The sequence below is a fragment of the Pinus tabuliformis genome, chromosome 4_2 (genome assembly GCF_031772625.1).
Source record: "Pinus tabuliformis cultivar Carrire ecotype Pingquan chromosome 4_2, CPIR1, whole genome shotgun sequence".
Classification (NCBI taxonomy): domain Eukaryota; kingdom Viridiplantae; phylum Streptophyta; class Pinopsida; order Pinales; family Pinaceae; genus Pinus; species Pinus tabuliformis.
The window spans coordinates 414,335,978-414,349,614 of NC_142304.1; the positions used below are offsets into that span (position 1 = coordinate 414,335,978).

A 13,637-nucleotide genomic window follows, 5' to 3' on the forward strand; every position below is an offset into this window, starting at 1 on the left:
CCATGCAGAGGGGAAACTGGAACATACCCCCTGGTTAAATAGATCAGCAATATAAGACTCAAGAGACTGGATACCATGTTTCAGGAATTCGGCCTGGAAGCCTTCCTCGTCCACTACCCTGTTGATTGGGCAGAATTAGTTTGTGTCATTGTGATTGAGATTGGCTAATGTAATGAAGAGTTGTTGAATGGGAAGAATTAGTTTGTGTCATTGTGATGAGATTGGCTAATGTCAAATTTGTTTTGCTAATTAAGTTATGGGTCTACTGTGCTTTCATTTAGTAGATCTGTAATCTGCTAGGTCAATGAATTTCCAGGTGCTAGGTTCGCAGGAAAATTTAACAAATCTTAGACTCAAACCAGAAGAGCAACCCTTGGAGAGGGACGAAGAAGCCTGATTTTCTCAGTTTTGGAAGCAAAAGTTTCTCTCAGCCCCTCTTAATCAAAAACTAAAGAAGAACTATCATTGGGAAATTCATTTGGACGCACAGAAATTTCATGAATGGAGAACAAATCGATAGTCATATAGCTTGTTTTCTGATGTATGGGTAAAGAGGAATCCATGGGTGGTAGGGGTGTGGATGATCCTTCAAGATGCCTGAGGAAAAACCATAGCCAGCTATGCTCGGGGTCTTGGACAAACCACTAACAACTAGGCAGAGGTATATGTTCTCCTATAGGGTATCCTTGTAACCAAACACGCTCAGATTAAGCATCTCAAGGTAACTGGGGACTCCATGGTGGTAATTAAATAAATGCCGGGTATAATGAATAATCTCCCCATCAGATAGCATGTTCTCAGTCTTAACTGCTTGAATCAACAAGGAAATACGTTTTTCTTTGATATCTCTTTTTTCATGTGCAAAGAAGCTTGAATATAATTGTTGACACATGGGCTAATAGGACTCTAGCTCTAAGCCTGGAACATTATAAAAAATGGGATTCTCCATAGCAGCCAAATCCCCTAGTGAATGATATGGCTGGGTGCACATATCGACAGACATTAATCCCACATATGGAAATGCAGTCAGCTCATCAAGGTAACGGCATTGGAAAGGGTGTTCCAAGGACACCAATTGGTACTTGTTCCATCTGCACATTATTCCCCACCCCAAGTGAGACGATTGCCACATAGCTGCTACAGGATAATGGAGGAATTGGTCATGAGAATTGGACACAAAACTGGGCCGTTCTTGGTGTTGGCCAATTCTATGGTAAGTGCTCCTTCTGTCATTGGGTTTTTTGTCAGCTTACTCTGCAAATTCATGACTAGTCCCTTCATTGGCAATTCGGTGGCCAGACTAGAGGTTAAGTATAAAACTTGGCCTACCTCTGTTTGCACAGTGCTGTATTGGTTTTCTTTTGGATTGTTTCTACACCTATTTAAGGTCAATTCTGGTTTCGTTCCTCTGGGAATTAGCATTATGCACGGTTCAAGCTATGGGTTTCATTTCTGAGTGGTGGCTTGGTTTAGTGGTAATTTGGAGTTTAGAAGCTTCCCCCATAGAGTTGTGGTCTGGGCTTTTGGGTGTGCTTCTTGTGTACCCTGTCATTGGTTCAGGGTCCCTATCTCATGTTTCAAGCTCTGTTTCAATCTCTTCTGGCAATTTTGCACAGATAATTTATTGCTGGTTTCAATTTCATTGTAGACTATTCCTCTGGGTTCCATCTTGTCTAAGGCAAAGATTGCAGGATATTTCAGCGGCACAGATGCACTGATTCAGGCACAGTTACTCTTTCTTTAGTCAAGTCAAAGCTCATCGAAATGAACAACAATGATATCCAGGAGTTCAGATGAGTTTTGAGAAAGCATGAGGAGATAACTCATTCAAATGGGAGTTCACTGCTTTCTATGACAGTGAAGATACAGGAAATTAACACTCTATCTCTCAGCATGCCAATATAATGAGTCTTTTTGCCCACTAGAAACAGAGAATAGACATTCTTGAAGCGGAATGTAACATGTTGAGGAATCTGGCTATGAAGCTTTGAAAGGAATTTGTCAGTAGCCTCTAACAACACATCATTTAATATCTCTGTCGAAGCTGAAGGAAAAGAAGAAGAAACAGTTGCCGAGTTAAAGAAGCCTATGGATCTAGAACAGCAGAATTCGCTGCACTCAGATGCAGGCCAGAAGGAAGCCAATAGCAATCAAGTATCTCACTAAGTTATATGTTTGTCTGTTTAGAATTATTAGGCTATTAGGAGTGTTTGTCAAGCATGGTACATGTAAGAACACTTGGAACAAATGCTATGTAGTCTGTTGTGAAATCCTTCATGTAGAAGCCGAGAACTAAATGCTATGTATTCTGTTGTGAAATCTTTCGTGCAGAAGCAGAGAACTGCTTATTTTGTCTTTTTGAATCACTGAACTGATCTATGTTCTTGCTGCTAGCTAGTCTGCAGCCTTTATTGTAATATAATATTTCAGTTCTGGTTAAAAGAATAGAAAATAAATAACAAACAACAAGTGCTCAACAGGGAATCGACGTTCGAACTATGTCCATGAATTGACATTAACACAGCATAAGATGGAGCAACCATGCATTCTTGAATTTAGAAATAGGGGGCCAACCTTAAACCAGATAACTGATTTTAAGTAGATTCACATCTTGTTACAACTACCTGGCCACGACTGTCCACAATTGTTTTACTTTGAAAGTATCCAGTTCTTGCCACTTTGCATGATGTGGTAGCTCTGGAGTTGATTACAGGGATTAGCAGATCCACCATTTGGAATAAACTTGTAACCTCGGTTTCTTGAGGTACTTCATTTTGACAAACTACCTATATTGTTTTTGATAGAATACTTTTGAAACAACAAATTCACCATTCCTCATCCTGATGAATTGCTCAATTTGTCTTCTCAGAGCTTTTCCCCTTTCCAGTGCTCATAGAGAGAAATGTTCACAACATCAGGCCTGATTTTGCCTGTTCTAACTTCGAAATCAACAATCATTTACGATCTTGCAGCATTTAGCAGTAGGCTTCAGCTGTCATATGGAAAAATCATAAATGACATAGGCTTCCATCTTGTTTGACTCCTGTCAGAATCCAACAGTGATATCGATTAGTTAGAAGCAGACAAACCATCATATATATTAAGCATCAAGCATTAACACATATAAAAAATGCTGATAAGAAAAATTTAAAAGGTAACCGTAATTACAGGCAACTTTTCAGAATGGGTATAGCAGATTTCATCATCTTCCTTAAGTGTGGGAATGAACTAACCGATCAGTGAGTGAGTGGGGTCAGCCATTTCCACTACAAGCTTTTGCTGCTAAGTGCCCTAGAAACTCTTGGTAAGATGGGTCAAATCTCACTCTAATAGGTAATATTTTCTAATACATTTCGAGGGAGAGAAGGGGGCAAATTGCAATATTTGATTCAGTGGAACCTATAAAACTCATGATATGATATGGCCAACACTATCTCCTCAATGGTTTTTTGAGCTAAATGAATCTCGATAATTGAATTGCTGAACTTTGTAACTAAAATCAAAACTATCAAATGATGCAAAATAATCTAAAGGAACATCATTGTCTTTAAACTTATCCTAAAGGTTTAGTCATATGCAACATTCATCCTATGTACTCTGTAATTTACTAATTAGTTTATGGAACCACCTGTTGCCTGCAAATATATCTCCACAAATATTTTCCAAATGGAATAACAAACTTGAAACTACCTGTTTGTTAAAATTGGCAACTAGGGCCAAACTCCATGTGGGTCATCTTATTTATGGCAGCTGATATTTTTCTTGGATCCCTCTCATCGAGAGGTGTAGGATTGATCTAAAGATCATCCGATTCCGATAAGTATTCATGGAGTTATGAATTTAATTGTGTTATAAGACAATTCGTCAAGGTCGGCCAGCAACCAAATAACCCACACATGTGCTCCATTTCTACACAAACTTCTATCTTGATTTCTCTCCACTTGTTTTGGGTTTTAGTGGAAGAGAAATCTAGGAGTGGAAGCCCTAGACGTTGGAGGAAAAGAGGCTGCCCTAGCCACAGCAAAGAAAACAGGCCAGCGTAGCTATGGAAGGGTTCTATATGCTGCCTAAAGGATGCCCTAGCCGCAGTCTGCCCTAACCAAGAGAACGCAGTCAAGTAAGGAGGACAGCCCTAATGCTGGTATCTACTCAGTCTAGAAGGTAGCCGAGTTTATGGAAATATTCTCACTGTTTTGAGTGCGGATTTTAGAGAAGAAGAGCCGCAGCTCTTAGCCACATTGCAGGAGGCAAGAAGGATGGCTTGAGGGCAGTTTTGTGACACGTTGGAGCAGTCTTACCTTGCAAATCAGGCCGCAGACTATAGGTGAGTTTAATGACTGTTTTGTGCATGGTTTTGGGGTGTACATCTTTGTTTATAGGGCCGCAGTGAGGGACTGTTACAGCAGCAGTTGGGAGGTGAAGTTTAGATGGCCGAGAGGCCTAGAAAGGCCCTCCTAACCAGGCTGCGGTCATCTCAAAGGGACAGCGTGGGGAAGCTTAAGGAGCAGCATGGAGGGCTGTGGTAGGAACAACTGCTGTAGGTGACAGCAGATCTGTGAAGGGCTGATATGCATCCTAAGGAAGCATCGTAGCTATGGAAGAAGCTTGCCAAGGTGGGCCGTAGTCCTCAAGGGACTTGTTTGATGACTGTTAGGTGGAGTTAGGGCTGCCTAGTGCCCTAACCAGATCAGTCATGAACAGCAAGGTATGGCAAGGCTATTGGACAGCAGCAAGGTATGGAAATGGCATACTGCAAAATGGCACAATTGGGATAGCATGACTGTTAGGGACAGCAGCTACAGCAATACAACTAGGCATCAGTGGCAAGCATGGAGCTGCAAGGGACAGCTGCATGGTAAATAGGACAGCAATGACACAATGGGATAGCAGCAACAATAAGATGCAGCAAGCAAATGGGATAGCTAGGCAATGGTGCTTAGTACAGCATGGTAAATGGAACAGCAAGGCATGGTGCTTAGTACAGTATGGCACATGGACAACTGTGGCAGCATGGTGCAACAATGGCACATGGGACAGCAGTGCAGCATAAGGTGCAACAGTATGATGTGTACAGCATTGTGATGATGGGTGCAACATGGTGCAGCACGGTGAGGTGCAGCATGATGATGAGAGATATGCAGCACAATGATAGGTGAAAGAGTCACCTTGAGAATCAGTTGAAACAACATGTCTTCTACTGATCTCATGTATCATCTTCCTAGAGATGATCTATGCTCTTATCTAGATAAGTCAAAGTGTTGATTTTTGTTGTAAATGTACTATCTCTCTCTCTCTGCTGAACTATTGAAGAACATATAAAAAGAATTGATAAAGGGTTTCCCCACATTGGGATTTATCCCTGGCTAGCGCCACATCTTGTGTCCTCTTGTCTTGGCTTGTCTTCTGCGATTTATGTTTATGTTCTATCTGCAGTTTACTTTAATGCTGATGTGATTGCTAATCTGGAAAATTGAAATAAATTGCTCTAAACATAGAACATACCTAAAATTAACATGGTATCAGAGCTGAGGTGACGACAAAGCCCAAGCAAGAGTGAAAGAGCAATCACTAAAGACAGTTGGGAAAGGATAATAGGATCAGTGGATTCCTCATCCCTCTTCAAATTCACCAAGGGTGAAGTCAAAGCAGAGTATATTATCAGAATGGCGCAACGGAAGCTTCTGATGGCCTACCTGAAGATCACTTCATTGGGAAGTTTGGATCTAAGGGTGGAAGGAAAGGCAGATGCCTTGGTTGTAATAAGTCTGGCCATTATGCGAAGGAGTGTCCAAATGGTAGGGACACATCACTTGATGAAGGTAACAATCATTCCAGGGACATCTTCAATGGTTGAAGGAATGACAGGTAATGCAAGTCATCAAGGAAACGGCCGACTCTTCAAGAAATCAAGGAACCCCAGGTATGAAGAATCAAATGTTGTTTTTGATAAGATAAAGAAGTGTTATCTTGTATTGGCCCTCTCCTTCAGATTCTTTGGGAATCTGGCTTATTGATTGTAGTGCTTCAAGGCACTCCATCAGACAGAAAGGTGCTCTCTCTAATTTGGTAGAGATGGAAACAATTGTGGGATTATACCTGGAGCCGATAACACCTATCCCGGAAAGGGTGTAGAGGATGTTACCCCTCAATTGAATGAGGGTAACTCGATTCATTTACAGAATCTCTTTTATGTACCTGATCGCAAGAAGAACCTGGTGTCCATTTCGGCAATGGAAGACAAAGGTTACAGGGTGGCATTCATCGATGGAAAGGTACGTGTTTGAAAATAGAATTTTCAAAGATGCTTTTACTCATGGGTTCAGGATTGGCAATTTGTATCAAGTTGTAGGATGGTCCATCAGGGACCATGTCAATTGACACATCTCATCTATAGCACCGGAGGTCTACTTTATGGGGCCTTACCCGATGTGAGTCAGATGGTGACAAGGATGCCTGAATTCAAAAAGACCATGAAGGTACATGTCTGAGATGTACCGCAAGAAAATCTTACAAGGGGACCATTCCCCTCATGTAGCAGGTCCACAGATTTGGAACAACCCGAGGGGTTTGAGATTCATGATCGGGAATCTCACGTATGCAGGTGAAAGAAAGCCCTCTATGGCTTGAAGCAAAACACTCCGGACGTAGTATGAGAGGATTGATAGTTGCTTGATGAAGCTAAGATTCACGAGGAGTGAAGCCGATCCAAACCATTGCTCGAAGGTTGTGGATGATAGACCTCTCATACCGGCACCTTCTGAGGACGACCTATTTCTGACAGGTGCAGACCCTCTCATTTGCAAAAGTAAGAGGGAGTTGGATTCCGGATTTGGAATGGTGAACAACAAGCCCACGACTACCTCGATGGAGCTTAACTTTCAGAAGTTATGTGATAGGGATACCGGACCTGATTTGGGAAATGACTCTGAGTTTCACAAACTCATACTAGCATTGATGTTCTTGGTGAGCTCCCGTCCGGATATATGTTTTACAGTTAGCATGATGAGCTCATATATGGTTGAACCTCACTGGATTGGTGCTAAGAATCTTCTAAGATATCTTCGGGGCACAATGTCTCATGGATTGAGATACACTGCCGGAAATGTAAAGCTGCATGATTATTTGAATGTTGACTAGGCAGGCAGTGTGGAGGATCGCAAGAGCACTTCTGAGTGTTGGTTCTCTTTGGATTTTGCTTCGATATCTTGGATGAGCAGGAAGCAGAAGTCGGTTGCTATAAGCACCGCTGAGACCGAATACATAGCTACGCGTATGATCTCGTGTGACGCTGCCTAGTTGTGGAAGCTCTTTAGCGAGCTGTTTGTAACTTTGTACACATGATGGATACCACCTTGATCCTCTATGTCAACCAGGGGAGGATTCGATTGTTGAGGAATCTCGTATTCTATGATTGCTCCAGCATATAGACATCAGATACTACCTTATCTGGGATATGGTACATCAACGAGTGAGGAGACTCCATCGCATTGAGACTGATGTACAGGTTGCCAACATTCTGTCAAAGCCCCGGGGAAAGGTCAAATTTGTGACTTTCCTGAACGACTTGGAGTCGTTGAGAGACCCTCTTATGAGGGTCCTGCATGTTGCATGCATTGAGCTTTGGGAGCTCCGGGGGGCTTGGGGTACTTATTGGAGCAACAAGCGACCATAGGGCGACTCACCCTCCCCTAATGGTGTGCTGTGTGTAGGGTGAATGGCTCAGCCTTCCCCTGTGATACCCCGCGGCGACTTAAGGACATGATGAGTGGTTCTCCTGTCAAGGCATCCTACCCATGCAGTCTGGGACTCATGGGAAGTACCTCTCATCTGGCCAATGAGCAGAGAAATGGGGTTAGGGACCATTGTAGTACTATCGATGGACGCATTGTTGTATCTACCGTACTCCCTATGCTAGGATGACCTCCATTGATCTGGGATCAATGAAACTGATCTGGGATCAGTATGAGTGGTTTGAGACACTCTCTTGTGATATTGATCTGGGATCAATGAAACTGACTTCGGGTCAGTAAGAGTGGTATGACACACTCTCTTCATATGGAACTGACTTTGGGGCAGCAGAGTATGGTATGAGACATTCTTGATAATTCTTCTTCTTCATGGTTCAACAGAGTAGAGCCCAGCAGAGCAGAGTAGAGCTTAGTAGAGCAGAGTCGAGCAGTGCAGGCCACGGTTGGCAAAGATAGTACAGTCTGGCCGATGGATCAGCGGATGGAGTTCTCCCTAGTTGAGAGGGGCGTTAAAATTGGCAACTAGGGCCAAACTCCATGTGGGTCATCTTATTTATGGCAGCTGATATTTTTCTTGGATCCCTCTCATCGAGAGGTGTGGGATTGATCTAAAGATCATCCAATTCCGATAAGTATTCATGGAGTTATGAATTTAATTGTGTTATAAGACAATTTATCAAGGTCGGCCAACAACCAAATAACCCACACATGTGCTCCACGATTTAGTATAAAAATAGGTGACTTGATAGTCATTTCTACACACACTTCTATCTTGATTTCTCTCCACTTGTCTTCGGTTTTAGTGGAAGAGAAATCTAGGAGTGGAAGCCCTAGACGTTGGAGGAAAAGAGGTTTCCCTAGCCGCAATCTGCCCTAACCAAGAGGACATAGTCAAGTAAGAAGCCCTAACGCTATTAAGGAGGACAGCCCTAACATTGGTATCTACGCGATCTAGAAGGTAGCCGAGTTTATGGAGATATTCTCACTGTTTTGGGTGCGGATTTTAGAGAAGAAGAGCCGCAGCTCTTAGCCACATTGCAGGAGGCAAGAAGGACGGCTTGAGGGCAGTTTTATGACACGTTGGAGCAATCTTACCTTGCAAATCAGGCCACAGACTATAGGTGAGTTTAATGACTGTTTTGTGCATGGTTTTGGGGTGTACATCTTTGTTTATAGGGCCACAGTGAGGGACTGTTATAGCAGCAGTTGGGAGGTGAAGTTTAGATGGCTGAGAGGCCTAGAAAGGCCCTCTTAACCAGGCCGCAGTCATCTCAAAGGGACAGCGTGGGGAAGCTTAAGGAGCAGCATGGACGGTTGTGGTAGGAACAACTGCTGTAGGTGACAGCAGATCTGTGAAGGGTTGATATGCATCCTAAGGAAGCATCGTAGCTATGGAAGAATCTTGCCAAGGTGGGTCGTAGTCCTCAGGGGACTTGTTTGATGACTGTTAGGTGGAGTTAGGGTTGCCTAGTGCCCTAACCAGATCAGTCATTAATAGCAAGGTATGGCAAGGCTATAGGACAGCAGCAAGGTATGGCAATGGCATAGTGCAAAATGGACAATTGGGATAGCATGATTGTTAGGGACAGCAGCTACAGCAATACAACTAGGCATCAGTGGCAAGCATGGAGCTGCAAGGGATAGCTGCATGGTAAATAGGACAGCAATGACACAGTGGGATAGCAGCAACAACAAGATGCAGCAAGCAAATGGGATAGCTAGGCAATGGTGCTTAGTACAGCATGGTAAATGGGACAGCTAGGCATGGTGCAACAATGGCACATGGGACAGCAATGCAACATAAGGTGCACAGCATGGTCATGAGGTCCAGCATTGTGATGATGGATGCAGCATGGTGCAGCACGGTGAGGTGCAGCATGATGATGAGAGATATGCAGCACAATGATAGGTGAAGGAGTCACCTTGGAGAATCAGTTGAAGCAACATGTCTTCAACTGATCTCATGTATCATCTTCTTAGAGATGATCTATGCTCTTATCTAGATAAGTCAAAGTGTTGACTTCTGTTGTAAATATACTATCTTTCTCTCTCTGCTGAACTATTGAAGAACATATAAGAAGAATTGATCAAGGGTTTCTCCACATTGGGGTTTGTCCCTGGCTAACGCCACATCTTGTGTCCTATTGTCTTGGCTTGTCTTCTGCGATTTATGTTTATGTGCTATCTGCAGTTTACTTTAATGCTGATGTGATTGATAATCTGGAAAAGATATTGAGCTAACTGTGAAAATTGAAATAAATTGCTCTAAGCATAGAACATACCTAAAATTAACACTGTTGAAGATAATCTGCTGAATTTATTAAGCAGTATGTTATTTAGTGTCCAAACTCAACTTATTTTCCATTGAAATTCCTCTGCAAATTTGGTCGGAGTTTTGTTGAAAGTTATAGTTCTATTTAATTGATAGGAACTTTGTTCTGGGTGGTTTTCGCCCATTTCAGAACAACCAAGATTGTTGAAATTTTGAAAAATGAATAAATCAAGGCAGAACTATGCTTTGGAGGAAAATAATAAATCACTGAGAAAAATGAGTTTGCCTGCTAGTCAACTCACTCCATTGTATTAATATCATAAATTTCTTATAGCGTTGCAAAGGGCATGCATCCTATCCTGTTTGGTATGCTACCTAATGTTTCTGGCTGTAAATGTATCGACACAATTCTTATCCAGATAAGGTAAGAAACCTAAAAGCATATAAATAGCTACAACCTTGACCAGAATTCTTGTCAAACACCTTTCACTTTCTTGCATCTGCAATTCAATAAACCGATACGAATATTGTCTGCAAAAATTTCAAGGATCCATACTTATCATAATGTAAAAATCTTTGCAAATCTTGATAATGTTTGAACTTTGAAATGCCAATTATAAAAAAATTTGCCATTTTTTTGTAAAGTACTCAAATTTCTAGAGATTTTTGTATAGTTTCTTGAAAATTTTAGTGATTTTTAAAGAAAGATAATTTTATCCTCTAGAATTTGGTCATTCACTTTTTGAAAAAAGTGGTAATTGACAAATATTTTTATTGGAAAAAGAAAAGACAATTTAAGGCAATAACAAAATTTAACCCCTAAAATTTTTCCCACTAATCATTCTAAAACTATAGCCATAGCAAAGCTCATGTTTGGTAATTGAAAAATATTTTTTTTTCGAAAAAAAATACGGAAAAGAAAATTTAACACAATAACAAAATTTATCCCCTAAAGTTTTCCTCACTAACCATTTTAGAAATACTTGCATAGCAAGGCTCATGTTTGCCTTAGTTGTGGAAGCTTTGAATCAGTTCCAACATGCCGTGGCTGGAAAGATCACCCCTTTTGAATTCCTAAAAGATAGATATCTTTCCCACTGGTTTTTACCAAAATGAGAGAAAGCAACTAGGTAGAGTCAAAGAAATTACTGCCACTGGAGAGTGTCCACACACACGTTACCAAAATGAGAGAAAGCAACTAGGTAGAGTCAACGAAATTACTGCCATTGGAGAGCGTCCATACACACGTCCAGAATGTGTGGTCACGATGGATTTGTGATGGCCTTGCAGATAATTCTTGGAGAACCTTGTAAGATAGTGAAATGTAATAACATCCGGATGGAAAACCCTTATGTCATTTCTTGGAGCCCCTGTCCAACACCTGCATTGACGTTTTTTTTATAAAAATTGTTGTTTATCTCATCCAGTAATTCATTGGCGTCTTGAAGCGTGGCTTCCTTCAGTAGTCCATCCATGAGGATGGCATATGTAGTCAAGTCAGGGACATGACCTCTATCTTTCATCTCTTGAAATAACTTTATGGCCTCCTTGACACGACCCACTTTGCAAAGTCCATCCATCAATGTATTGTATGTAACGACATGAGGTCTTAGGCCCTGCTTTGGAATCTCATAGAAAATCTCTTGAGCTTCATCTATCCTGTGATGCTTGCAGAATCCATCTATTAATGTATTATAGGTAACTAGGTCAGGTCTACAATCCTTCTTTGACATCTCATAAAGGAGCTCCCTAGCCTTATCCAGATGACCCACCTTGCAACAGCCATTTATAAGTGCATTGTATGTGATTTCATTAGGCTGATGGCCCATTTGCACCATAACATTTAATAAGATGAGAGATTCTTGAAGCTCGCCCTGCTTGCAACGACCATCAATTAGTGTAGTGTATGTGATAACATCTGGATTGTATCCCTTATCCAACATCTCATGAAGCACATTGGTGGCCTCCTGCCATTTTCCTTCCTTACAGAAACCATGAATAAATGCATTGTATGAGGCAACATTAGGAGATATGTTTTTGTTGATCATTTCATGAAACAACTTTCTAGCCTCCTTCGATTTGCCCTCCTTACAGAGACCATCAATAAGTGCAGTGTATGTGACAACATTAGGACATATATTTTTGTCAAGCATTTTATAAAATAGATTCATAGCCTCGTTCAGCTTTCTTTCCTTACAGACACCATCAATAAGAGTAGTGTATGTGATAACATCCATAGAGTATCCCTTATCCAGCATCCCTTGAACCAACGTGGTAGCCTCTTGCCATTCCCCTTCCTTGCAAAGACCGTCAATAAATGCATTGTAAGTAACAAGATTAGGAAACAGGTTTCGTTTGGGCATGTCATAAAAGAGCTTCCTAGCCTCATCCAACTCGCTTCCCTTGCAAAGGCCATCAATCAAAGCAGTATATGTAACGACAGTGGGATTATACCCTTTTTTAAACATCTCTTGCAGTAGTTTCTTGGCTTCTTGAAGATCACCTTCTTTGCATAGTCCATCCAGAAGGGTATTAAACGTGATTGTATCGGGTTCGTGGCCCTTTTGCAGCATAACAGCTAACAATCCGAACGCCTCCCGAGTTTTCCCTGACTTGCAGAGCCCATCTATTAAGGCACTATAGGTAACAACATTTGGAATCTGTTTTTTGCTCATCATTTGATGATATAGGCTGACAGCATCATCTAATCTGTCCTCCCTACAAAGCCCTTTGATGAGAGTAGTGAATGTTATGACATTTGGTACATACCCACGTGCTTCCATTTCATCAAACACTTTGAATGCATGATCCATTCGCCCTTTTTGACAGTGGGAATTTATGACAATGGATAAAGTTATGAGATTTGGAACAATATCCGCTTCGATCATAACTCTGTAAATAGACAAGGCTACTTCATGTCGCTTCGCTCGGATTAGGCTGCTTAGCAAAAGATTGCAGGTGATGGTACCCGAAATGGATTTTTCTGAAAGAAGCATACGGTGGAAGGTCTCCACTGCCTCTGAAAGCCTGTTTGTCTTACACAATAATGTAATGTGTTTATGAGCATTGCCATTGAGAGCATGGGGAGAATTTGCATCGCGAGAGGAGGATAGTACGTTTTTCACATGGAAAATTACATGTGGGCTGCGAGAAGGAGAGCGGGATCGAGGAATAACAGCAAGCGAAATCTTAGAAACCGAAAGAAATGCCCTCGTCCTTGCCAGCAACGCCACGGCCATGTATTAATTCGATCAGAATAAAGTGCTAGCTATGTGACTTACCCACACCTTATTTCAAACATGCTCCTCATCTTGGGATGTATGCACTGAACATGGTCAACTAAGATGTCATGCACATACCACATTCACAAATAATATGCCCTTGCTTTAAGAAGTTTTTAATGTAAAAAATGTGTTGGTTTTCAAATTATATGGTTACCCGATAGTACAAATTGTTTGGTTTTCAAATTATATTTAGTGTGGGGTCGAGGTTGCGGTTTGTTTTTTTTCAAATCATAAATTATATGCATTTTTTTTCAAAAAGGTGGAAAAACCTATCAAACTCAGTTTGTCAAACCAATAGTGAGGACAGCCATCTCTGGCTGCTATCCGCGACTG

At 41.5% G+C, this 13,637-nt stretch overlaps 1 protein-coding gene across 2 annotated transcripts; it reads right to left on the minus strand.

Annotated features, from left to right (window-relative positions):
• Positions 1-2,364: 2,364 nt before the first annotated feature.
• On the minus strand, positions 2,365-13,413 carry LOC149169712 (uncharacterized). Of its 2 annotated transcripts, none has more exons than XM_089428778.1 (2): positions 11,242-13,413; positions 2,365-3,043 (listed from the first exon to the last, which is right to left on the minus strand). In XM_089428778.1, exon 1 carries the CDS (start codon positions 13,257-13,259, stop codon positions 11,370-11,372), a length of 1,890 nt encoding a protein of 629 aa, XP_089284904.1. In that variant the 5' UTR covers positions 13,260-13,413; the 3' UTR covers positions 2,365-3,043; positions 11,242-11,369. The 2 variants fall into 2 exon arrangements, with proteins under 2 accessions (XP_089284904.1, XP_089284903.1); XM_089428777.1 differs by having other exon boundaries at positions 2,370-3,043; positions 10,990-13,413.
• Positions 13,414-13,637: the final 224 nt, after the last annotated feature.

Coding starts and splice junctions, on each gene's coding strand:
- LOC149169712 (XM_089428778.1), bottom strand. CDS start 13,259: ATGGCCGTGGCGTTGCTGGCAAGGACGAGGGCATTTCTTTCGGTTTCT.